Source organism: Ranitomeya variabilis, chromosome 3 (genome assembly GCF_051348905.1).
Source record: "Ranitomeya variabilis isolate aRanVar5 chromosome 3, aRanVar5.hap1, whole genome shotgun sequence".
NCBI lineage: Eukaryota > Metazoa > Chordata > Amphibia > Anura > Dendrobatidae > Ranitomeya > Ranitomeya variabilis.
In genome coordinates this window covers 210,268,903-210,296,472 of record NC_135234.1, presented here as the reverse complement: position 1 = coordinate 210,296,472, position 27,570 = coordinate 210,268,903, and the positions used below count along the sequence as shown (strand labels likewise).

Here is a 27,570-nt window from a genome sequence, read left to right as displayed (position 1 = left end):
TCTAATGATTCACAAATAAATACACAAATACTTAGTATTTGTCCTAAATGACTCCTCTGCAGGTACACATTGTAGAAATATCACAGCTTTTCTGAGTCACACAATGGATGGTGCTACAGCCCAGAGGAGATCTTATTACTTGGCTCTACTGCTAATTTTAACTCAGCTCTGCTTTAGCCCCCAAAATACTGCTGGTTGTTGTAGTGAATAAGGTGTTCATTGGGACTTTTTCTTAGAACATCTCATCAACAATTAATTGATGGTGGTCTAAACTCTGTCTTCATTATTTATGTCGACACAGCAACATATCGGATCAGGTGGCTGGCTATGCCAAGTACTATACCTTGTCCTATTCGAATATGAATGAACTAAAGTACTAGGCAAAGAGGCTTCAACAGGCACCAACAAGCTGCTAAGCCCGTGTAAACTATGAAGGGGCCTTTCGGTGTTAGGCTGGTTTCACACGTCAGTGGCTCCGGTACGTGAGGTGACAGTTTCCTCACGTACCGGAGACACTGACACACGTAGACCCATAAAAATCAATGCATCTGTGCAGATGTCATTGATTTTTTGCGGACCGTGTCTCCGTGTGCCAAACACGGAGACATGTCAGTGTTTGTGGGAGCGCACGTATTACACGGACCCATTAAAGTCAATGGATCCGTGTAAAACACGGACCACACACGGACCTTCTCCGTTTGCAGTCCGTGTGGCGTGCAGGAGACAGCGCTACAGTAAGCGCTGTCCCCCCCACATGGTGCTGAAGCCGCCATTCATATCTTCTCTGCAGCAGCGTTTGCTGCAGAGAAAATATGAATAATAGTGTTTAAAATAAAGATCTATGTGTCCGCCGCCCTCCCACCCCCTGTGCGCCCCCCCGCTGTTCTGAAAATACTCACCCGCCTCCCTCGCAGTGTTCTGTGCTGGCCGCCCCTTCTACTGTATGCGGTCACGTGGGGCCGACGATTAGAGTCATGAATATGTGGCTCCACCTCCCATAGGGGTGGAGCCGCCTATTCATGACTGTAAATGAGCGGCCCCACGTGACCGCATACAGGAGAAGATGGGGCCAGACCAGGAAGCAGCAACAGCCAACGAGGGAGCAGGTGAGTATTTTCAGAACAGCAGGGGGGGGGGGGGGGCGCACAGGGGGTGGGAGGGCGGCGGACACAGATCTTTATTTTAAACACTATTATTCATATTTTCTCTGCAGCAAACGCTGCTGCAGGGAACATATGAATTGCGGATTCAGCACCAGATGCTGGTAGTACGTGTGGTACCCAGCACGGTGCGTGTGGTACCCAGTGGGCACACGGGAGGCACACGTGTGCCACACTGATGTTCACCAGAAACGCAGGGGCACACAGACACGGATAATTCCGGTACCGATTGTTTCCGGTACCGGAATTATCTGGACGTGTGGGACAGCCCTTAAACAGTAGGGATCCGAGAAGTGAAACTCCTACCGACCAAAATGCTAATGAATATGTATGGAAAACCTCTGTAAAGGGAATCTATCACCATGTTTTTGCCACCTAATCTGAGAGGAGCATAAAGTAGGCCAGGTAACCGGGAAAGCAGATTTACTCTGTGCTGCTGAATTTTCATTTAAAAAAAAAAAAATATCAAGGGAACAAAATTTGTTAAAAGTGATTTAATGTCAACGCGTTTTAAAGTTAGACTCCTCCTTCAGGACAGCCACATGTGACAGGTACAAGGAACATGAGGTTGTCCTGAAGACGGAGTCTGACTTTAAAATGCATTGACATTAAAGGGAACCTGTTATCCCCAAAATGGAAGTTGAGCTAAGCCCACCGCCATCAGGGGCTTATCTACAGCATTCTGTAATGCTGTAGATAAGCCCCCGATGTATCCTGAAAGATGAGAAAAAGAGGTTAGATTATACTCACCCAGGGACGGTACCGGTGTGGTGGGCGTCGCGGTTCAGGGCCTCCCATCTTCTTACGATCACGTCCTCTTCTTGTCTTCACGTCGCAGCTCCTGGGCAGGCGTACTTTGTCTGTCCTGATGAGGGCAGAGCAAAGTACTGAAATGCGCTAGTGCAGGGAAAGGTCAGAGAGGCCCGGCGCCTGTGCACTGCAGTACTTTGCTCTGTCCTCAACAGGGCAGACAAAGTACGCCGGAGCCGCAGCGTGAAGACAAGAAGAGGACGTCATCCTGTGAAGATGGGAGGCCCCGTATTGGACCGCGACACCCATCGGATTGGAGCGCAGCGGGACGCCCCTGGGTGAGTATAATCTAACCCCTTTTTTTCCTCATCTTTCAGGATACATCGGGGGCTTACAGAATGCTGTAGATAAGCCCCTGATGCCAGTGGGCTTAGCTCACCTTCCATTTTGGGGGTGACAGGTTCCCTTTAAATCTCTTTTGACAAATCTTGGTCCTTTGATTTTTGAATGAAAATTCAGCAGCACAGAGAATCTGCTTTCCTGGTATCCTGGCATATTGATTCACCGTAGATGCTGCAGCAGCCGATATCTGTCACACACAACCACACCAGTTGAGCATAGCCTATATGTTTACCAATTCTGCCTACTTGGATCAGACCAGTCACAGCTTTATCAGAAGGACATTATCACTAAAAGGACTAGTAAAACTGCTGCCACTGGTTGGCAGCTTTCTGTGTACACTGCGGGTTATACACAACTCAAAATGCAGGTAACTAGCAGCAGATAAAACATTTTGTATCAAAATCACAGCAAGCAGCCCAGTAAGTGCCAGATCGCTGGAATTTGTCCCTACATTATGCTGCTCGCAGATGGGATAGCAAAAACCTAATGACATATTTCCTTTGAGGACACTTTGGTTTGGTTTCAAAACTTTGTGTATCAAAATCTACTAACATTTATATGTAGGACTTCCCTTTCACATTTTAAAGGGAAACTGTCATGATACCGGATACCTGAAACTCTGCGCTTTTAGTGATCTTTTTCTTTGAAATTCTGCAGTCAGGGAAAAGATGATTAATCCAAGAGATACAGTACTGTTCAAAAGTTTCAGGCAGGTGTGGAAAGAATGCTGCACAATAAGAATGCTTTAAAAAATAAAAAAGTATTAGTTTACTTTTATCATACACTGTGATATAATTAACAAAATTAAAAATTAATTAACAAAAGAGAAATCTAAATGTAATTCATATTTGGTGTGACCACCTTTTTCCTTTAAATGCGAATCAGTTCTTCAAGGTACATTTTAAATATCTTAATCTTAAATATCTTGGGAAACTAGCCATAGATCTTCTGTGTATGTAAACTTGCGCAAATCCTTCCATCCAATTCCAGACAGACTCGATCATGTTGAGATCAGGGCTCTGTGGGGGCCACATCATCACCCTGCTTCACTGATGCCTGCAGACACTCATTTTCGGACCGCTCTCTAGCTCTCTGGCAAATAAAAGGACTTCTGTTACAGCCAGTAAGTCACACTTTGACTCATCAGTCCAGAGCACTTGCTGCCATCTTTTCCGGCAACCCAGTTCTTATGTTTTCATGGTTAGTTGAGTCACGTGGCTTTGTTTACAAGAAATGGCTGCAATTCTTCCAAGAAAACCAATTCTGGAAAGACTTCCCTTAACAATAGATGGGTGTAGCTGGTTCCCACTGGTTGCTGCCAGGTTTGAGTTGATGGCACTGCTGGATATCTTTAGATTTTGAAGGGAAGAAAGCATGATATGTTTTCATCATCTGAACTAAGTTTGCTTGGCTGATCAGTTTGTCTATGCTCAATTCTTGTTGCTACTTCAAAAGAGCTTGAACACCACATATCTTGAAACCCCAGTCTGCTTTGAAATCTTTGCCTCAGACAGACCTTGCTGATGCAGTATAAACTACCTTGTGTCCTGTTGCTATGCTCAATCTTGCCATAGTTTATGACCTGTAACATGAAACGGTCTTGCACAAACTCACTTTTGTAAGTGTTTGGCTTTCCTCACTGTCACGGGGTTACCAAGACAGAGAGGAACCAGAAGATCACAGTGTCTGATTGCTCCTACTCTTGTGCTGAAAAGAGACATTTCACCTTCTTTTTAAATGGTGTTAATTTTGTTTGGCAGAACAGGGGTTAAGCGGCCATGTTGGAAGCTCTGGGAGTCTGAGCTCTCAGCTGAGCTTGGCCAGCCACTCCCATCCCCTTTATAATCTGGGTCCTGATTGGAAGCCATGTCAGAAGTAGCTTATGCTGCATGGCTTGGAGAGGTGTTTTGGTGGTTACATGAGAAGGAGTATGGAGAAGCTATCTGACTGTTGAATGGATTTGGACGTGTGATAATTCCCTTCCCTCTTCTTACTTTGGTGTTTCGCCCATCTTCCACTCCCCGATGCATTCCTCTGTTATATGTGAGTGAATATTTGTATGCCTGGTATTTTCAGTTACCCTTGCTCGTGTTGCCTTGTTTGTCGGGTTGGTGTACTGCGGTGCACAGCAGCGCCCCTCTTTCTTGGGTGAGGGAAGGGAACAGATGGAGGGCTGATTCAGGAGATAAGGCAAGAGTGGAGGTCCTGGCATCTTCACCTTCAGAAGTATCCTGGGAAATAGGGCGAGCTATGGCGCCCCCTAGTGTTAGGGACAGGGAAGGAGTCCCAGGTCACCTGACAGCTGAGTAGTGACACACCCTGATTTAAGCCTCCTACATGACTGACTGTTTCAGTTAATGATTGAGTTTCAACTTACATACGAAAATTATGACCATTATCTCCTGTTTGGTGCATTCAATAGACTATAATACCTGACATAGAAAAATTGATGCTGTAATGAAGGTAAAGGGTCATCACACCAAATACTGAATTTCATTTTTCTTTGTTCATTCACTTTGCATAGTGTTAATTTCAAAATAAACACTTCTATTTTTTAAAGCATTTATCTCATACCTGCCTAAAACTTTTGCACAGTACTGTATCTCCATGCTTGTTTTTTCCCCCATCTGGTCAGCTAGGCTGGCAGCCCTCTCCCTATACACACATGTAGGGAAAGATTTGTTAGTCATTTTGAGCAAACAGATAAGAAGCCAGAGGGGTCTTCCTTCCTTGGACTAGTCATCTCCTCCTTGGCTACACTTTCAACTAGGTTTTTCTTTAAAACACTGCAGCATTTCAGTGTAAAACATTGACGATTGTAATGCAGGAGCCATACATGCTGCTCAAGGTTCAAGTAGCATGAATCATGTGGCAGGTTCCTCTTAACAACCAGTTGCTTTTAGTTTGAACATTTTGGGATGATTCATTTCTTTATATATCTTTATTGCATCCAGAGCTTCACTTTACTGACACAAAGCTCCATGTTCCCTCCATAGACAAAGATAAAAGGATTGCCCGGCAGTGAAAAAGAACAAAACAGCAGAACCATGAATAGAACAAACAAAACAACTATTCTGTTATTTTGAATATAAGGTATGGAACATAAGGTATGCTCCTCTCCTCCTGTTCCCGTCTTGTTGTTATCTAGGTGTTGTGAATGAAAGCTGGATTGTAGGTTTTTATATAGAAAACTGAATTTTGTATTGCTTTAAATGTTTGTTGGTCTTATGATAAACATGAATATAATGGAAGTTGGTAGTCAAGCAAATTTCATTAGTTAAACCAGATCTTTTACCTTCTGTGACTGATATTGACTCAGAAGGGGGCTGGTTTAGCTACTAAACCTAGTCAGACTGCCAGTCCTATTTGTGCAATTCACCAATAGTGAGAGAAAGCTCCCTGCCTCTGCTGAAAAAAAAAAATCTGGAAGAGAGAGGATCAGAAATAAGATGTTCATAAATGATAAACCAATTTCTTTTTTACCTTGGAAATAAAATAGATTTTTCTCCCATCAGACAAGTTTAAAATTCTACGCTGATTACTTTCTTAGAGGAAACCTGTCCCGTTGTACATGTTGTCCTATCTGTAGACAGCATGGTACAGAGAAAAAGAAGCTGAGCAGAGAGGGTTTTATATGACGGAGTCCAGTAGGCGGTCCTATTAGTGGTTGACAGCAATCTCTGAATGCACAGTCATACCGGGAAGTCTGTCAGCTACTGAATAGGACTGCCCCCTGGACTCCTGACATTTCAATAAATACATTATGCATGTTTTACTGAAGCTCTTCCCATAATAATCTGATCAGCTCCTCCTGCTCTATCTGCATGCTGATCACATACCATTTTAAATGATAGGTTCCCTTTAATACTGAGTTTCTTCATACTTGCCAGAGCTGAGTTTTTCGGATATAAAGCACATTATCCATTGCATACAAATTTTACTGAATTTTATCATTTCACTTTATGTGCCTGCAGCGGATGAAGAGCTTATAATCAGAGAGAGAGCTCCAGCCCTTAAGATATGTTAAAAAATCAGGAGTAAAAAATGACAAGGCGTGCAAAAGTGTAGATTTACAAAATATAGAGTACCGTATTTTCCGGCGTATAAGACGACTTTTTAACCCCCGAAAATCTTCTTAAAAGTCGGGGGTCGTCTTATACGCCGGGAATCGACTTGTACGCCGGTGTATATGGTGGGTGGGGAGGGGGAGTGATCCTGATGACGAGGGGGCGTCTCACAGGAAAGTGAGTAATCCCCATTACCTTATCCTAGCGGTGCAGCGTGGGGGTGTCAGTGCTGGGAGCGGCGGCGGCTGCTGTGTTCTGGTGCGGCGGCTCCTCTTCTGTGTGGGGCCTCTGTGCTGTGAGGTGGCGGCGGCAGCGGCGTATCTTTATCCAGTTGGGGCTCCTCCGGCATCTCCTTAGCCCTGGAGGCCCCGCCGCAACTCCATCGGTGCAATGTGGTGGCCTCCGGGAAAATGGCCGCTGCTCAGATTCAGATCTCGTGTCCCGAGATTTCGGGACGAGATCTGAATCTGAGCAGCGGCCATTTTCCCGGAGGCCACCGCATCGCACCTATTGAGCTGCCTCCGGGAAAATGGCCGCTGCATTGCACTCATGGAGTTGCGGCGGGGCCTCCAGGGCTAAGGAGATGCCGGAGGAGCCCCAACTGGATAAAGATATGCCGCCGCCACCGCCACCGCACAGCACAGAGGCCCCACACAGAAGAGGAGCCGCCGCACCAGAGCACAGCAGCCGCCGCACCAGAGCACAGCAGCCGCCGCACCAGAGCACAGCAGCCGCCGCACCAGAGCACAGCAGCCGCCGCACCAGAGCACAGCAGCCGCCGCACCAGAGCACAGCAGCCGCCGCCGCCACTCCCAGCACTGAGACCCCCACGCTGCACCGCTACGATAAGGTAATGGGGGATACTCACTTTCCTGTGAGACGCCCCCTCGTCATCAGGATCACTCCCCCCCCCCAAAAAAAGGCACATATTCACCGGCCCTATAAGACGACATAGGGTGTATAAGAAGACCCCCGACTTTTAAGAAGATTTTATATTTTAACTGGTAAAGTTGGGGGGTCGTCTTATACGCCCAGTCGTCTTATACGCCGGAAAATACGGTATATTTACAATATAACTACGAAATGCAATCTGAGCTCAAATTTCCCTCTTCAAGGCAGTATCAAAACATGCAGTGGGGTATAGAGACTGTGGGCATGAAAATGAACACGGAGAGTGTTACTGCTCCATCAGACGCCATATTTAGTGTTCAATGTGTAAGAAACGCTCTCCCCCCCACAAGCAGAGAAGGAGATACTAGGCCTAGAAAAAAGGTCTGCTTGAAGGTCTATCTAGAAGAATGGGAAATGTTCAGAAGGTGACAGATACATTAGTATATGCCCATTTCTTTCATTAAATAATAGTCTGCAAAGCCATTATTGGTGCCTCCACCCAACGTAGCACTAACCTGTAGCGTTCCTCCTGAAGACATTGCGTCATATAGCTGTAATCTCTCTGTAGCTGGGATTTCAAATCTTCCATAGAATCTTCAAGGTGGCTCTGTCCTTCCTTAATTTCACATAGTTCCTCAAGAATAGCATCAAGGCCTCCATGGTGACTGTGATGATGTCCATCTAGCGTGTTTGACCTTGGGCTGCCGGGTCCTGCAGGTCCAGCCCCAGAGTTACTTCCTGCCCCTGCGGACCCCGAAGTAGCACTAGAGCACTCATCATCACTCCCATATTTGGGGCTTGGTGCCAATGTTGCACTGCCACTTAGTGCCCTTGCGCCCCCCTGGCCCTCTCCATCTTCCTCCATACCATCTTTGAGGTGTGGGATATTATCAGCGCTGCCAAACTTGTTTCGGATAAGACTGGCAAACTCTCTAGGCTTTGACACTACGGCAGTATGAGTGACCTGAGATAGTCCAGAAAGGCCCCCCTTGACGCCTTCCACTACACCTCCACCAAAGCCGCTGATGCCTGCTCGCACATTTGCTCCAACATCTTTTAGCCCTTGCTGCATGTCCCTTAAGACGTCTTTTGGCTGTCGTGATATGCCATTTTGTTCAATCTCCTTCAGTTTCTTGTGATAATGTTCTAACTTCTTATGCAACTGAGCGATGGTCTGAGCAGATTTCTGATTCTTCTTCTCAAACACCTGAAGTGAAATAAGAGAAAGACAACTTAAAGCCTTATAAACACAATAAAACACCAGGAAAAAAAGGTACTTTTTTTCATGAACAGTGCCACACCTGCCTGCAGGTTGTGAACGGTATTGCAGCTCAGATTCCCTGAAGTTAATGCAACTAAACATACAAGGGCAGCTAAAGATCCTGGCTGCTATAAACGCTTGACCTTCAACCCTACCACTACCAATCAGAACCAACTTAGAGACCTGGTGGAACAAGCTTTTTACAATGGTACTATATCCAAGGAAATCATGGATGGTTTGGTTCCTGAGACGCCACGCACGCCATGTCTATATCTACTCCCCAAAGTACATAAGTCCACCATCAACCCCCCTGGACGTCCTATCGTTTCTGGGGGGGGGGGGGGGGGCTGTGTGAGTATGTCAACAAATTTCTTGATTTCCATTTAAAACCCATGGTGAAAGCCTTCCGTCATATATCCAGGACACTGGAGATGTACTCCGCAAATTGGCTGATATCCCTCTGGAAACTGACATGTGGTTAGTGACTTTTGACGTTGAGTCATTATATACGTCTATTCGTCACAATGACGGGATTGAAGCAGTCAGGAGCTTCCTTCATATGTCAACTACCGATAATGACTTGATTGAATTTCTCCTTATATTACTTGAGTACGCCCTGACCCATAACTTCTTTATGTTTAAGGAAGTCCTCTATCTTCAATTACAGGGGACTGCTATGGGGGCTGCATTTGCCCCCTCATATGCTAACTTGTTTATGGGGTCATGGGAACGCACAATTTTCTTAACCGATGCCATTCCTTTGAATGAAAAAGTATGCACATGGGTACGCTTTATTGACGATATTTTCGTCATTTGGCAGGGCTCCGAAACAGACTTAATCTCCTTCATCCAACTTCTGAATGACAATACATTGAATATAAAATTGACCTGCAAATATAGTCAAACATGTATTGATTTTCTGGACACAAAAATTTTTAAAGGGGAGGATGGATTCCTACATACTGAAGTGTTTAGGAAGGAAACTTCCATCAATTCAGTATTGCACGCCACTTCATCACATCCCAGGCCCCTAAAAGATAGTATTCCATACGGGCAGTTTTTGAGAACCAAACGAATTTGTTCTACTAAGTCATCTTTCCAAGCGCAGTCCTCTGAACTAGCGCAATGGTTCTCACAAAGAGGATACTCTAATAGAGTAATCCATCGGGGTTGGTCTAAGGCGTGCAATAAGTCAAGATCAGAATTATTGCAACCTAAAAATAAATCAACAACACCCATGACAGTAAGATTTATATCCACTTACAATGAAAAATGGAAGCCCATGAGACAAGCTCTCTTGAAATTCTGGCCCATCATTATGAATGATCCAATTTTGGCAAAAAGTATTCCTTCCAATCCATCTATCACCTACAGGAGATCTCAAAATCTCAAGGACATGTTGGTTCACAGCCAATATAAAGGGGTGACCACTCAAAATATTTTCAACTCCAGAGGACCAAGCTGGGGATTTTTCCCCTGCAATAAATGTCTGGCCTGTAAAAATATGGACAGAACCCAAGAATTTAAAGATACACAGGGTAAGACTTTCCAGATTACTCATAACATCACGTGTGGCACAGACTGTTATTTACCATGCCACATGCCCATGCCCTCTTATATACATAGGCATGACATCCAGACAACTCAAAATACGCACTCGGGAGCATGTTCGGGATATAACCAATGCCCGTGAGGTCAATGACGTAACGCTTTTGAAACCAATACCGCGCCATTTTAAATTGGTCCACAATTGTGATCCAAGTTTGTTGAGGATAATTGGTATTGACAGAATTTTGAAGGACTCAAGGGGTGGTGACTATAAAACCAAATTGGCTCAGCTCGAGACTAAGTGGATCTCAAGGATAGGCTCACTTCAACCTAAAGGCCTAAATGAAGTGATGAGTTTTACTCCCTTTCTTTAATTATTTGGATTGTTTATAGTGCTTGTTTTAATATTTTTATCTCTTTACATATGCATATGTATTTACATATGTATCTGTGCATTCATTGTCTTGCACTTTTTATTCTATGGGAAGTTTTTTCTTCATTAAAATACATTCTCTTTATTGGATTTTAATATTAACATTGTGTGTTGTTCCTTTTTTTCAGTTCCATAAATGTATATTTACATTGACCAGTTGCTGTTCATCCACCTTCCACTTGTCACGTCGTTCACATTGGCTTCACTTATATTCAAGAAGAGGATTTACTATACCTTTTTATACTTTTTTATAATTCTCCATTTTATCTGTTATATTATGTAATATATACACTAATTATTTGTGCTGTATGGTCTATACTTATTTATGTATGTTTTAATAATGCTGCACCCGCTATTTATATGGTGTCTTATCATATGTATACATACAGTGGGGCAAAAAAGTATTTAGTCAGTCAGCAATAGTGCAAGTTCCACCACTTAAAAAGATGAGAGGCGTCTGTAATTTACATCATAGGTAGACCTCAACTATGGGAGACAAACTGAGAAAAAAAAATCCAGAAAATCACATTGTCTGTTTTTTTATCATTTTATTTTCATTTTATGGTGGAAAATAAGTATTTGGTCAGAAACAAACAATCAAGATTTCTGGCTCTCACAGACCTGTAACTTCTTCTTTAAGAGTCTCCTCTTTCCTCCACTCATTACCTGTAGTAATGGCACCTGTTTCAACTTGTTATCAGTATAAAAAGACACCTGTGCACACCCTCAAACAGTCTGACTCCAAACTCCACTATGGTGAAGACCAAAGAGCTGTCAAAGGACACCAGAAACAAAATTGTAGCCCTGCTCCAGGCTGGGAAGACTGAATCTGCAATAGCCAACCAGCTTGGAGTGAAGAAATCAACAGTGGAAGCAATAATTAGAAAATGGAAGACATACAAGACCACTGATAATCTCCCTCGATCTGGGGCTCCACGCAAAATCCCACCCCGTGGGGTCAGAATGATCACAAGAACGGTGAGCAAAAATCCCAGAACCACGCAGGGGGACCTAGTGAATGAACTGCAGAGAGCTGGGACCAATGTAACAAGGCCTACCATAAGTAACACACTACGCCACCATGGACTCAGATCCTGCAGTGCCAGACGTGTCCCACTGCTTAAGCCAGTACATGTCCGGGCCCGTCTGAAGTTTGCTAGAGAGCATTTGGATGATCCAGAGGAGTTTTGGGAGAATGTCCTATGGTCTGATGAAACCAAACTGGAACTGTTTTGTAGAAACACAACTTGTCGTGTTTGGAGGAAAAAGAATACTGAGTTGCATCCATCAAACACCACACCTACTGTAAAGCATGGTGGTGGAAACATCATGCTTTGGGGCTGTTTCTCTGCAAAGGGGCCAGGACGACTGATCCGGGTACATGAAAGAATGAATGGGGCCATGTATCGTGAGATTTTGAGTGCAAACCTCCTTCCATCAGCAAGGTCATTGAAGATGAAACGTGGCTGGGTCTTTCAACATGACAATGATCCAAAGCACACCGCCAGGGCAACGAAGGAGTGGCTTCGTAAGAAGCATTTCAAGGTCCTGGAGTGGCCTAGCCAGTCTCCAGATCTCAACCCTATAGAAAACCTTTGGAGGGAGTTGAAAGTCCGTGTTGCCAAGCGAAAAGCCAAAAACATCACTGCTCTAGAGGAGATCTGCATGGAGGAATGGGCCAACATACCAACAACAGTGTGTGGCAACCTTGTGAAGACTTACAGAAAACGTTTGACCTCTATCATTGCCAACAAAGGATATATTACAAAGTATTGAGATGAAATTTTGTTTCTGACCAAATACTTATTTTCCACCATAAAATGCAAATAAAATGATAAAAAAAACAGACAATGTGATTTTCTGGATTTTTTTTTCTCAGTTTGTCTCCCATAGTTGAGGTCTACCTATGATGTAAATTACAGACGCCTCTCATCTTTTTAAGTGGTGGAACTTGCACTATTGCTGACTGACTAAATACTTTTTTGCCCCACTGTATATTGTTCACATCTATCACCTTTTATATTTATTTGGCCCTCTATGGGCTTCACAATATTCCCCTGTTCTTATATACTTTTATCATTATCACCATCCTAATCTTATAGTTTTCACGGTATTCTTTTTCTGATGGTTTCCATCATTTACAGCTCCTGGCCCTTGTATATACATTTTTTACTCAATCTGGTTATATATATGTTATATTACCCATTTGCACATACACCTTTGTCTTTCCTCCGGTGCCCTCTTATTGCTGCGCAGTGCGCTTGCGCCCCTCGGCCTCTACGGGTTGCCATGGCAACGTGTCCCTCAAGCGTCGTCCTGTTCCCCACCTCTGACGCGTCGGAGTTGGGCGGGACTTGATGACGTGGGACGCCGGACCCGCCGCTTCCTGTTTTGTGCATGAAGGACGCCAGCGCCATGTTAACCGCCGCATATTTAAGCCTGCACTATACTCCCCTCACCATCACGACCCCCAGGAAGAAGCTACGTTGCAAAACGCGCGTCGGCGTTATCCTCCTCACAGCAATCCTCTCATCAGCAGGTATTCACATGGCTTTATTCTTTTGATGTATAAATTCTTATATGGTCTCTACATGAGTATACTGGGACTCCACACTGATTCCCAAATGCACTAGCAACTTTATAGCGTTACTATCTTATTGATGAGTTCTTACATGGCCCTCATGTGAATATACTGGGACTGTAATACTAATCCCTTAATGCACTAGCACCTTATTATTATTTATTTGGTAATTAACTATTATAGCCAGTACACTCCTTAAATACTACATATGTTATATACTCATTAGTCATCTCTGGATCTCTCTACATGTATACTCTTATTGCCTTATACTAATACATCCCATTACCATTGGCTGCAATAGCTTTATAGCAATTGCTTTATGTAATCCAGAGCCTGCTGTTGCACTTTAATTTGATGTTGACTATACTTATTCTATAATGTATGTGGATTGCTTTGAGTTCACTCTGCCTTGTTCTTATCTCCCCTGTTTTGCACATATTTGAAATATTATGTATAGTTTTTGTCTTTTAAACTGACATTAATAAAAATTCTTATATTTTACTCTTGGTTTATTACTTCCCTTCTCCTTTGGGTATAAACATACAAGGAATAGATCGGGCAGCATTTCTAATCTTGGACGACTCTTCAGTGAATTACCATTATGGAATATACAATAAAACAAATTAATCAAACTAGCTGAAGCTAGATAATGACAGTGAATATACCATAAAAAGCAGGTGTGACTTTGGCACGGCTTTACTCATTATATCGTCCATATACTATTAATATATGTAGTGTATATAGAGAGAGCCCTGTCAATCAGCTGCAGCAGCGCTGGGAAGAGCCGGCCGGAGGGTGGCGCTGGACTACCCTGCTCCCCAGCTATGGTCCTAGACCAGATCCTCAAATTACAGCACAAATTGCCTGGCAAGTTCCCTTAGAAGCATCATGGACGAATTGGTGCCACTTTATTTTTAATTTATAACTACAATTAACAATCTTTTAGTGACCTTGATCTGAAAGGGAGTTTGTACCCTTTTATCTGCAATTTTTGTAAACTCCTAGGTTCCGATTTATGACCATCGGCCTCATCAAAACTAATCTGAAATACGATGTGATCATAATACAAGAGTTACAATCACCCAGTCAGAACAAGCTCGCTTACAAGTTATAAGTTAACTCATTCTGCAGTCAAAAAACAAAGAGTCTATAAAAGTCAAATGGTGCAAAATGATTAATGAAACCGAATTGCAAAAATTACTTTTAGCCTGAAAGAAATGTATTCAATTGAAAAAATCCTGCCCTGAAGATGCCAATATCCTTTAAACCAGGCTTACTGGTATGAGAAAAGTGAAGTACATTCTATTTCATTCTACGGTTTATATGTATCAGAATATAGTTTAAAAAAAATAAATAAATAAAAAACACTGCTTTTTAGAAAAATTAAATACACCCTTAGGCTACTTTCACACTAGCAACGTGCCGACGCAACGACGCTAGCGTTGAAAGCGCCGCACAACGGGGGCAACGGATGCAGTTTTTCAACACATCCGCTGCCCCATTGTAAGGTCCGGGGAGGAGGGGGCGGAGTTCCGGCCGCGCATGCGCGGTCAGAAATGGCGGACACGTCGCACAAAAAAAGTTACATGTAGCGTTTTTTTTGTGCCGACGGTCCGCCAAAACACGACGCATCCGTCGCACTACGGATGCGATGTGTGGCAATGCGTCGCACTGCGTCGCTAATGCAAGTCAATGGAGAAAAAAAATGCATCCTGCAAGCACTTTTGCAGTATGCGTTTTTTCTCCAAAACGACGCATTGCGACGGAGGCCAAACGACGTTAGTGTGAAAGTAGCCTTAGGCCAGGTGCACACCACCGTATTTTCCGCCGACAAAACACTGGATTGCACTCAGACCAATGTTATTCTATAGGGCCGTTTACATGTTCAATTTTTACCTCAGACCAAAATGATCCGAGGAAAAAAAAAAATTGCGGCATGTTAGAGTTTGATTTAATATTCAGATAGCACTTAGCCATGTCAGTCAATGAGTGCATGGAAGTCATCGGACTGCACTTGGGTGACATCCGAGTGCAGCCCGATTTCCACGCACTGACACAATAGAGAAGATTGAGAAATTTTGTTCTCCATCTTCTCAGTGTGCTCCGATTTTGCCATCTGAGAGAATCGGCGTACACTAAGCTGACACTCGGATCAAATTGTGATCACAGTTTGATCAGAGCATCATTTGCATAATCGTCCAGATTCTCTCACATGGAAGAATCGACGGCCGTGTGCACCTGGCCTGACTGAACCCATAGAGTTAAGAGGATATTTAGAAGCCGGAGGAAAATATTCTAGACAGTTGGCCAAATTTCATAGGAATGGATGTCCCAGAAAATTCACCCAAAATCCGACCGTGCAATGCTCTGTGAAATTGCGAAAAACCCCAAAGAGCTACAGACTTTGAAGGCCCTAGAGAGTATGACAATACAATTAATAAAAGACTGAACAAGACAACAAGACTTGTTTAAAATTGTTGCCTGGTGAAAGCTTTTTTTTTTCTAAAAAACAAACAAAAAAAACACACAACATGGTTGAAGTTTGCAAAGTTGCATCTGAACAAACCACAAGACTTCTGAAACAATGCCCTATTGACAGATGAGACATGAGAAGTGGGTAGGTCTGGCTATAACGCCCTGCGCCACATTTGGAGATGTCTGGCTATAACGCCCTGCGCCACATTTGGAGATGTCTGGCTATAACGCCCTGCTACCTAGACTTGCGGTGATGCGCCCCCTGCTGGCATAACCTCATATGAATTCTAGCATGGGAAAATCTTCTGAAAAATGCTCACACTAGAGTTCATGAGGTTATGCCAGCAGGGGGCGCAGCACCGCAAATCTAGGTAGCTACGTTCCCTTGCATTCCATTCATTCCTCAGTTTTTACAGCCAGGGGCAACAGCTGCATTAGCAGGCTCCTTGTTGTAGATTTAACCCCTTCAGATTTACATTGTGGGACATGACTGTACCGGCGGAGAGGTATGGGATATTGTGGTTTGTTTTTTTTACCTTTTTTTCAGAAGACAATGGTCGTCATTTGGATTGAGCGTATAATAAAGCTAGTCCAACACCCTGTGTATTTATTTCATTAAAATACTTTTTTCATAATGTGTGTTTTTTTAACCCTTTATTAATACTGGATTAATAATGGATAGGTGTTTTATTGACACCTCTCCATTATTAAACAGGCTTAATGTCACCTTACATTAGCAAGGTGACATTAACCCCTTTTTACCCCATATCCCACCGCTACATGGGAGTGGGAAGAGAGAGGCTAAGTGCCGGAAATGGCGCATCTTACAGATGTGCCTTTTCTGGGGTGGCTGGGGGCAGATGTTTTTAGCCAGGGGTGGGCCAATAACCATGGTCCCTCTCTAGGCTATTAATATCTGTCCTCAGTCACTGGCTTTCCCACTCTGGCGGAGAAACTTGCGCGGGAGCCCACGCCAGTTTTTTCCGTGAATTAACCCTTTAGTTTAACACCTACAGCTCCTGGCGAGGTCCCTGCATCTTCGGTCGCTGACAGCTTCTTCCAGCGTTGAGTGGTCACCGTTACCACTCATAACAGTAATGAATATGGACCCGACTCCACTCCCATAAGGGTGGAGCCGCATATTCATTGCTGTAATGCGGGGTAACGGTGACCACTCAACGCTGGAAGACGCTGTCAGCGCTCGGAGACCGGAGATGCAGGGACCACGTCGGGAGCAGGTGAGTATAATGGGGAGGGGGAGCGCTGCGCGATATTCACCTTTCCTCGTTCCGACGCCACTCCGTCTTCCGTGTCCTGTGCAGTGACGCTCAAGTCAGAGGGCGCGATGACGTGGTTAGTGCGCGCCCTCTGCCTGAACGCTAGTGAAGGGGACGCGGAAGACACAGCGGCGCCAGAACGAGGACCGGTGAGTATTGCAAGTGCCGGGGGCCTGAGCGACGAGAGGTGAGTATGTCATTTTTTATTTTTATTTTTTTAATCGCAGCAACAGCATATGGGGCAAATATCTCTATGAGCATCTTATGGAGCCATATTCAAATATTCAACGTTTGTGCAGCATTATATGGGGCAAATATCTATATGGAGTATCTTATCGGGCCATAATCAACGTTTGTGCAGCATTATATGGGGCAAATATCTCTATGGAGCATCTTATTGGGCCCTTATTAACCTTTATGCAGTACTGTATGGGGCAAATATGTCTATGAAGCATCTTATGGGGCCATTATTAACCTTTGTGCAGCATTATATGGGGCATCTTATGGGGTCCATCATGAACTGTATGGAGCATTATATGGGGCTCCTGATTCAATATGGATATTCAAAAACGCTCAACCTACTGATATCTCAATTAATTTTACTTTTATTGGTACCTATTTTTATTTTTGAAATTTACCGGTAGCAGCTGCATTTTCCACCCTAGGCTTATACTCGAGTCATTAAGTTTTCCCAGTTTTTTGTGTCAAAATTAGGAGGGGGGGTCGGCTTATACTCGGGTTTTTTTTTTAATCAGATTGCACTCATCCGTTTTTCTTGCAAATGAGTATGAGCCCTTAGGTGCTTCACAGAAGTTTATAACGTTGAGCCATATAAATACAAAAATAAAATTTTCCCCACAAACGTTTTGTTTTATTGCATTTTCATAAGGTTAACAGGAGAAATTGCACAAACAATTTGTTGTGCAATTTCTTCTGAGCATGCCGATACCTCATATGAGGGAGAAACTACTGTTTGGGCGCACGGCAAGGCTCGGAAGGGAAGTAACGTCATTTGACTTTTTGAATGTAAAATTGCCTGGAATCATTAGCGTATGTCATGTCCCATTTGGAGAGCCCCTGATGTGAGGGTTTTTCCACTGTTTAGGTACAAGTGACCCCATTTTGGAAAATAGACCCCTCAAGGAATGTATTTAGATGCCTGGTAAGCACCTTGAACCCCCAAGTGCTTCACAGAAGTTTATAACGTTGAGCTTTGTAAGGGAAAATGTGATTTTATTATTTTCAAACATGTTGTTTTAGCCCCAAGTTTTTAAAGGGAACCCGTCACCCCGTTTTTTGAAGATGAGCTAAAAATAGCGTTAAATAGGGGCACAGCTGGGCGTTACATTAGTGTCTTTTGTGTGCCTTTATTACCCACCTATGCTGCCGAAATACCTTTGCAAAGTCGCCGTTTTGTGCTGTCACTCACGCTGGTCTGGTCCTATGGGCGTGGTGACAGCGCTGTTTCTCCCCCAGATCAGGCTCATCATTCCGTTGGTGGCGTAGTGGTGTGCGCATGTCCAACAGAGAATATCCACTGCCCAGGTGATGAAAAAGAGCGCGATCTGCGCTATTCAGCCGTTTACCGGTGGGCGCAGCCATCTTTCTTCTGCCGCGCGTGCGCAGATGGAGTGCTCTGCTGCCCGGGGCTTCAGGAAAATGGCCGCGGGATGCCGCGCGTGCACAGATGGAGATCGCGGCGGCCATTTTCCTGAAGCCCCGGGCAGCAGAGCGCTCCATCTGCGCACGCGCGGCCACAGGAAGATGGCCGCGCCCACCGGTAAACGGCTGAATAGCGCAGATCGCGCTCTTTTTCATCACCTGGGCAGTGGATATTCTCTGTTGGACATGCGCACACCACTACGCCACCAACAGAATGATGAGCCTGATCTGGGGGAGAAACAGCGCTGTCACCACGCCCATAGGACCAGACCAGCGTGAGTGACAGCACAAAACGGCAACTTTGCAAAGGTATTTCGGCAGCATAGGTGGGTAATAAAGGCACACAAAAGACACTAATGTAACGCCCAGCTCTGCCCCTATTTAACGCTATTTTTAGCTCATCTTCAAAAAACGGGGTGACAGGTTCCCTTTAATTTTTCTAAGGGCTAATAGGATTTTTAATTTTTTTTTTTTTTTTTACAACAAACTGAGGTCCATTTTTTCCTGAGTGCGCCAATACCCTACATATAATCGGGAAATATTTTTCAGGCACAGTGCAAAGCTCAGAGGGCAAGGAACGCCAGATTTTACTGTTATGGTTTGCAGGTGCCATAACCCACTGCGAGAGCCCCTGAGGTGCCAGAACAGTAGAACCCCATTTTACAAACTACACCTCTCAATGAATTCATCATATTAACACCAAGGGTGTATCACAGAGTTTTATACCATTGAGCAGTGAAGAAAAAATAACTAGATTTTTACCATCAAAATTTAGTTTTAGCCCCAGATTTTACATTTTCACACAAGAAGTGGGTAAAAATGGCACTAAAATCTGTCCCACAATTTTTACTGAATGTGGCAATACCCCACGTGTTGCTATACTGTACTACTTAGCCATACGGGGAGACTCGGGAGGGACGGAGCGCTATTTGCCTCCTGGAGTGCAGATTTTCCTAGAACAGTTTGCAGACTCCATATATAAAGCCCCTAATTGCTAGAAGAGCAGAATCCCGCCTCAAGTGACCTCATTTTGGAAATTATACCCCTTTGGGAATTTATCTACAGGTGAGTGCTGATTTTGACTCCATGGGTATTTTCCAGAAACAAGCAGCAATGAATGTTGCCAAGTGAAAATTGCAAACTGCCGTTGTAGTGACCAGTACGTTGCCGTCACCAGTACGTTTGCCCACCCCGTGCTTCTGGAGGCATGCACCCCTAAGTTAGGTGGGCTCTCATCACTTCAGAAATGCCAAACGTGGACACAATATGTGGTTTAGGTACATTGTGGGGATCAGAATGGAGGGGGCATTTAAATTTTGGATCACAGAATTTGCTGAATTTCTTTTGGCGGGTGAGGAACCATTTCGTTTTTCCAGAGCATTTGTACTACCAGTAAAGTGAGCCCTCTATATTTCCGTTAACAGATGACAGTCCTGAGAGGGGGCTAGCTTTTTTGTGGATTGAGTTGAAGCTTTTATTGGGAACATTTTACATAACATTTGGGATCATATTTATCCTGAACTCTACACTGCACTTACCTTTGGGGTTTCCGTCTAAATCTCTGAGTGATGTGATTCAGATGAAACCCCTGAGGGATCCATTCACTATAATGAAGAAGATTTACTCTGGACTCCTTCTGGCCTCTGTTCTGCGGTGTCCTTTTCAGAAGTGCATAAAAAACTGCGGCAGATGGAACTTTTATGCACGCCTAAAAAGTTGGACACCGCTGGATCACAGGTCAGACGGCATCTACAGTGCCTCCATCTGCCTCATTACAGGGAATCTTCCACCAGGGTTTCCATCTGAATCACGTATTTCAGAGATTTACACAGAAACCTTGGTGTAAGCGCTCAACGCAGAGCTCAGGATAAATGCGAGCCGAGCCTTAGGGTATGTGTCCACGGTCAGGTTTGCTTCAGGCTTTGGTCAGGATTTTATGCAAGTAAAATCCTGACCAAAACTGCACCTGAGGTCACTGGCAGGTCACCTGCGGTGTGCCTGCGTGTTTTGCTCATTGTAGCAACATGCTGCGTTTTTAAAAAACGCACCGCGCATGCGTTTTTGCGGCAAAAACGCATGCGTTTTTTAACACATAGTGGAGTCGGGATTTCATGAAATCCCCTCCACTATGCTGTAACATCTGGACGCTGCGTTTTTGACGCTGCGGAAAAACGCGTCAAAAACGCAGCGTTTCCTGAACGTGGACACATACCCTTACTGTGATCTTTGGGAGGCAGAATGAAAAAAAAAAAAAAAAAACAGCAGGTGAAGAATTGGTTTTATGTATTTTTTATGCCGTTCCTCGTGCGGTATAAGTGATTAGTCGACTTTATTTTTCGGGTCAGTGCGATTACAGCGATACCAGATTTATATTGGGTTTTTATGGTTGGCTGCTGTCACACACTAAAAGACTCTTTTTGTTGCAAAAAATAGTTTTTGCATCACCACATTTTGAGAACTATAATTTTTTATTGGTACCATTTTGGGCACATGACATTTTTTGATCGTTTTCTATTCCAATTTTAGTGAGGCAGAACGAACAAAAACCAGCAATTAAGGCATTTCTTTTTTTCTTGGGGGGGGGAGCTGTGGCGTTCAGTGTGTGGTAAAATTGATAAGGCAGCCTTATTCTTCGGGCCTGTACGATTACAGCGATACCTCATTTATTTTGTTTTTTTTTATGTTCTGGCGCTTTTATACAATAAAAACTATTTTATATAAAAAATAATTATTTCAGCATCACTTTATTGTGAGAGCTATAACTTATTTTTTGCTGATGGAGCTGTGTGATGGCTTGTTTTTGCAGGACAAAATTACGTTTTTAGCAGTACCATGTTTATTTATATTCGTCTTTCTTATCACGTTTTATTCAATTTTTTGTTTGGTGGTATGATAAAGCATTTTTTTTTGCTTTTTTTAATGGCGTTCACTAAAGGGATTAACTAGTGGGACAGTTTTATAGGTCGGGTCATTGCGGACGCGGTGATACCAAATGTGTACGTTTATTGTCTTTTTTTTTTTTTTCATTCAAATATTTATTTAGAGATACAATCTTTTGATTTGTATTATTGTTTTCGATTTTTTTTTTTTAATTATTTTTACAATAAATATATATATATATTTTTTTTTTTTTTACTTTCTTCTAACTTTTTTTTTTTTCTTTATCCCACTATGGGACTATCATTTTTTGCAGGCTGATGGCTCCTACAGAATGGAGATGCAGCAGCCTCCCCCATGCTGCAGAAACTGTCAGCTCTGCACTGACAGACAAGCTCTGCACTGACAGACAATCTTGCTCATCATGCACTGCGCATGATCAGCAAGTTTGCCAAGTCTGGTTACCCGGATGTTGTGATGACGACATCGGGTCACCATGGCAACGATCGGGCCCCCGCGTCACGCAGCATCTGTGATCCAAAGGCACAGGCTTCCGGAATGCTTTGATCATGTTCGATAGCAGCATTTTGGGGGTTAAAGTGACCACTCCTGGCACATAGTGCTGGGTGTCAGCTGTCAAAATTAGCTGGCACCTGGCGACGATTGCCCGCACACCCCCATGTACACAGGCGATCGCTCAGACGTAATGTTCTGTCCATGGTCAAATAGGCCCAGGGCACGTGGATGGAATATTACGTCTGATGTCAGAAAGGGGTTAATAATGACGCTGTAATTGTGTTCCTTTGTCTGAGGAGATTTTATTTACATAACTGTAAGGCCTTAGGCTTCGTACCCAAGTTGAATTTTTGGTGTTTTTTTTTTTCAGAGGTGTATTTTTAAAAAAATGCAAGTAATTTATTTTACATAATAGATGCAGAAAATCTGCAACGTCAAAAACTCACCAAAAGTTCATAGTGAGAACATAACTTTATAAGCGTTTTTCTTTTAGAATTATGTGCTGATACATACGCCCGTAGAATTCATAGTTTGTGTACTTTTTGTAAGAATAACCAAAGCAATTTTAGGATCTTTCTTTTGGATAAAACATTTAGGAGTTTGTATGTTCTCCCCGTGCTTGCGAGGGTTTCCTCCGAGTTCTCCCGTTTCCTCCCACACTCGAAAGAGGAAACAGATTGTGAGCCCCAATGGGGACAGTGATAATGTCTGTAAAGTGCTACAGAATCTGATGGCGCTATATAAGCAAAGCATAATAAATAATAAAGGAGAATGAATACCTGTTTGATGCGGGCAGCTTGTTGTCGGTCTGCGTTATTAGCCAACTTTAGATACTCGGCAACGTTGTCATCTCGTGCCTCCTGCTCAATCTTAATCTGTTCTGTTATCTTGAGGATCTTTTGATGTAAATGGTCCATTGCAGCTTTGGTGCGCTGTGGATCTGGAGCCCCTTCAGGGACTTCCAGACTGATGTTTCCCTCTGAACCTCCATGAATTGCACTTGGGGGGAGACTCAGGCTACTTAAATCCCCCTTATCCGGCAGCTGAATAATCACAAGACAGAAAGGAGAATATAAATGAGATGATCACAAACCAAACCCAAGCGTAAAACTACTATAAACTCATAAATGAACACACAATGGTTTCCAGCTCATCTAGTACAAGGAGCAGTTTGCTTTTAATGATCAGAAAATGCCAATAACCTTGAGGTTCAGTCTATGGAGGTAATCCCTTCCCCTTTGACCTCGGGACCCGCAGCTGTGTCCTCATTTCATTTTAGAAAATGGTAAAAGATTTCTGGCTGCTGAACAGAACATTGAATGTGGAGCTCATAGGAAAAAAATGCATTTGAATAACGTAAGTAAGCCAATTTATCAATAATTGCATATTCCATATTCTTATCAATAAGAATACAGGACAAAAACGGTACCTGGCTGAGCTTCTTTCTCATGTCCTGTCCACGTCACAGATTAATCAGTACAGCACAGAATGAAGCTGCGATGGTGTCAGAGGATGGAAGGTAAAACTGCTGAACCAAGGAGACAAGCTCAGCTGAGAGGGGAACTATTGCACTAATCTGGATTGCAGGAAATGAACTGGGTACATAGTTGCGTACTTCTCCTTTTTTATTTAAGAATAAGAAAGAAAGCAGAGAAAAGGGCATGGCTGCCTACAGGCAATATGCTATATCGCACAGCATCCAAGAGTGGCATCCGACACTATCCCTTTTCCTTAGTAGCAGTTTGGTTCAATTTGCTGATCGTTCTACTGGGCCCTTATAGCATAATTTTGGTGGTTGAGATCTCGAAAATCTTGTTATTGTAAAATAGTTAAAATATATATATATATTCTGAGCTGTTCTCTCATTAATATTCATTAGAGGCTCTGCCTCTCCTGCCCACATAATGTAGCAGCTTGCTCTACATGCTGACAGCAGACTGGCCTGTCATTTGCCAGTGACAGATGGTCTTTTAACACTAGCACTGTATCTGGAAAATCAGCATGCCTAAGAAAATGTTACAATAAGAGCACAGATTACTGCCCTTACTACAATACTATTACTATTACTACAGTTGGTCACATTATCTTAAAGTCTATCAGCACCTTTGCTTGACCTACGACAGGCCTGCACAACAGATTGCAGCGATCTTTCCAGATTCACCTATAAATCCAAAAAAGTCAGAGCAAGCGTGTTCATATCGGTATGTAGGGAGAAACCACCACTTACATACATCTGGCCAAAAAGACTAGAACATTTAATGTGTTACAAAGACCTTACTAACCCTATTACAGTCAATGCGGCACACTAACCACAGCTTGTACCCATGAAGTGAGGGATCCGGGATCAGACGCAAGTGCCGATGTGAACATAATATAACAAGGCATTTGCACTTGAAATTTTAGGCATTACCAATAATTTCCATTACGATAGAAATAATTATAGAACCTACAAGCAGTAATTGTGGCTAGATGCAACCAGAAGTAATCAGATCACAATGTACAATTGTGGCATGTTAATGCCTGCACATCTTCAGCCATTTACAGAATACAGAAGGAAACTACAGTGCTGATCTGCTAGATGCCACCATGCTGATCCCCGGCAATACCAGCAATGGTCTACCTAGAAGATCCTCCAGAACTTTTGGTTCACCAGCAACTGCATGTTATAGATCTGAAACTGATCTGGTCGCGTGTTGCAGTATTGCAGTGTTCTTTACCTAACTGGTAACCAGCATGCTCTACCATACGACTGTACTTACACCAGTTGCAATGAGAGGATTTACAAGTTGCATCTTCATGGGTCCAGCCTCAGCTGGCAATACTTCTGGCAATAAAACACCCACAGGATTTGTGTACAGAGTCTGTCCAAATGCTCCCACAAATGGCAATTCTTCTTCTCCCTCCCTCATGATGAATGCCAAGTTAAGGAACAACCAAAAGGTAAATGATGGATGAAAAAAATAAATAAATAAAAGCCTAATTGGAAGCAGATGAACATAAAATTAAATATTATAAACTGTCAATAGGCAGAAGGTGATAAAAGGAAGCACAGAGGAAGCCCGATGGTTCCACGCCGTAGCATTCTGTCCTCCACTCCGACATGACAGCTTGGCCGGTGCAGAATGGTTATATCCCAACATTCCCTGCCAATCAATGGTCATCGCATGAGTGATTTATCAGCCTCCAGGGGTCACATGGACACAGCCGCCACTTATATTGATCTGAATCAGGACATCAGCTGCCAGAATTATCAGAGCAAAACCCAATCGGTGCCAACACTTAAACACGGTGCATACAATGTGATGCCATTTAGCTGCTGGGAAAGTGCATTTATGAATGATGTGTGTAGTGTAGAGCAGCCTGACATGGAGAATTATTCTCAGAAGCCCAGAGGTTGTTCTTTGTGCAATTCAGATATATTTTCTTTTAAATGGCTCCATTGTCAGGCCTCAAGAAGAATACCATGATGAAAAAAATAACATATCTTGGCTTTACAGATAAGAGCAAATTACCGATGCCTGGAAACCGAATAGAAAAGGAGGATACTGGAAAAGATTTTTGAAGTATACCTTGTAAGTTTATAATCCACTGTGCTATGTGGTCTGGCGCACAAATTGAAAATGTCACAACATCTCCTTGACATTTTTAAGCCATAGGAAATTGATCGATGCAGTAGCAACACAATAGCCCAACAATTTACAATTTTTTTTTCAAACAAATTGCAGGGTAACCCTGTTCTTACAATATGACTAACTTTAATACATTCCTAGACCAAAACTATAAGCAACCTTGCAAATAAAAACTTGCAAAGTTACAGTGGCATGTAAAAGTTTGGGCACCCCTGGTCAAAATTACTGTTATTGTGAACAGTTAAGCAATTTGAAGATTAAATGACTTCTAAAAAGGGCCAAAGTTAAAGATGACACATTTCCTTTTTATTTTAGGCAAAAATGAAATGCAAATATATATATATATATATATATATATATATATATATATATATATATATATATATATATATATATATATATATATATATATATATAATTTCTGGTGACTACCTCTTGAAGCTTATCAAGAGAATGCCAAGAGTGTGCAAAGCAGTCATCAAAGCAAAGGGTGGCTACTGTGAAGAACCTAGAATATAAGACATATTTTCAGTTGTTTCACACTTTTTTGTTTATATAATTCCACATGTGTTGTTAATTCATAGTTTTGATGCCTTCAGTGTGAATTAACAATTTTCATAGTCATGAAAATACAGGAAAATTATATATATATATATATATATATATATATATATATATATATATATATATATATATATATATACATATACATACATATACATACATATACATATATATACACATATATTTCATGTTTCACATTTTAAAAATTACAAAAAGGAATACAGGCCGATGCAAAAGTTTGGGCACCCTGCATGGCTAGTTCCTAGCAGCACCCCCTCTTGAAAGTATCACAGCTTGTAAATGCTTTTTGCAGCCAGCCAAGAGTCTTTCAATTCTTGTTTGAGGGATTTTCATCCATTCTTCCCTGGAAAGTTCTTCTAGTTCCGTGAGATTCCTGGGTCGCCTTGCACGCACTGCTATTCTGATGCCTAGCCTGGGCTTTAAGAAAGCAGCTGACATTCGAAATATATATGCGATTTTTACCGTCCTATACCCCTTATTCCCAACTCACACCTATGCCTAGGTATCTGTAGTGGTGCCTCATATGTTTTTAAAGGATTTTATAGACTGAAGGTGGATCGTTACCTTTTAGATTTTCTTTGGCATGCTTCAGATACTGAATTTTATGGTGATGACGCAGGAGAAGTTGTCTGATGACTCTTCCATGAAGGCTATATTTGTGCAGGTGTCTCTGAAAAGTAGAACAAAGTACCACAACTCCAGAGTCGGCTAAATCTCTATCATCATCTGGCCTTTCCTAATGATGATAGTGAGGAAGCCATGAACCTAACATGCTAATTAAGGTCTGAAACCTTGGTCAAAGTTATCTGAGCACACAAATCTCCAAGGGTGCCCAAACGTCTGTAGTGTCCATTTCCCTTTTTGTAATTTTTAAAATGAAAAAAAAACAAAAACAAACAAAAAACAATATTTTTTGTCTAAAATACAAAGGAAATGTGTCATCTTTAAATTCAGGCATTGGGCAGGTGACAGGGAAGGCTCTGCCAATATTTGCTCATTTTGCAAGTGTGTGAGAAAATCTCACCATATGGATGGCATACGGATACTTTTTTGAGAAAAAAAACCAACGCATCTTGGCATTGCACACGGATGAGATACGGATCACCATACGGAGAACATTTGTGCGATTCTCAGCAGACAAAAATCGGACAGATTTTTTATACATTGTGTGTGACCCCGGCCTTAGATAGATTAACAAAAAACAAAACTGACTTTACATTATATGGTTTGCCCATTGCTTTTAATGCAAATGTGCAGTGGAATTAAATGTCCGTCTCCCCCAAGAAATGCAAAATGAACTAATTAAAGGGAACCTATCACCCCGTTTTTTTCGGTATGAGATAAAAATACTGTTAAATAGGGCCTGAGCTGTGCATTACAATAGTGTAGTTTGTGGACCCCGATTCCCCACCTATGCTGCCGAAATACGTTACCAAAGTAGTCATTTTCGCCTGTC

At 42.7% G+C, this 27,570-nt stretch overlaps 1 protein-coding gene across 3 annotated transcripts in view; it reads right to left on the bottom strand.

Annotated features, from left to right (window-relative positions):
* The window catches only part of TMCC2 (transmembrane and coiled-coil domain family 2), an 82,266-nt gene that overhangs the window by 16,777 nt on the left and 37,919 nt on the right, over window positions 1-27,570 (bottom strand). For 2 of the 3 annotated variants that reach the window (XM_077295091.1, XM_077295093.1), the window contains 2 exons: window positions 22,680-22,943; window positions 7,786-8,477 (listed from right to left, as the gene is read on the bottom strand). In XM_077295091.1, coding sequence (XP_077151206.1) covers window positions 7,786-8,477; window positions 22,680-22,943 — 956 coding nt within the window. Of the gene's footprint in view, window positions 1-7,785; window positions 8,478-22,679; window positions 22,944-24,659; window positions 24,999-27,570 lie in introns of those variants that run through there. The other variant, XM_077295092.1, reaches the window with a different exon arrangement.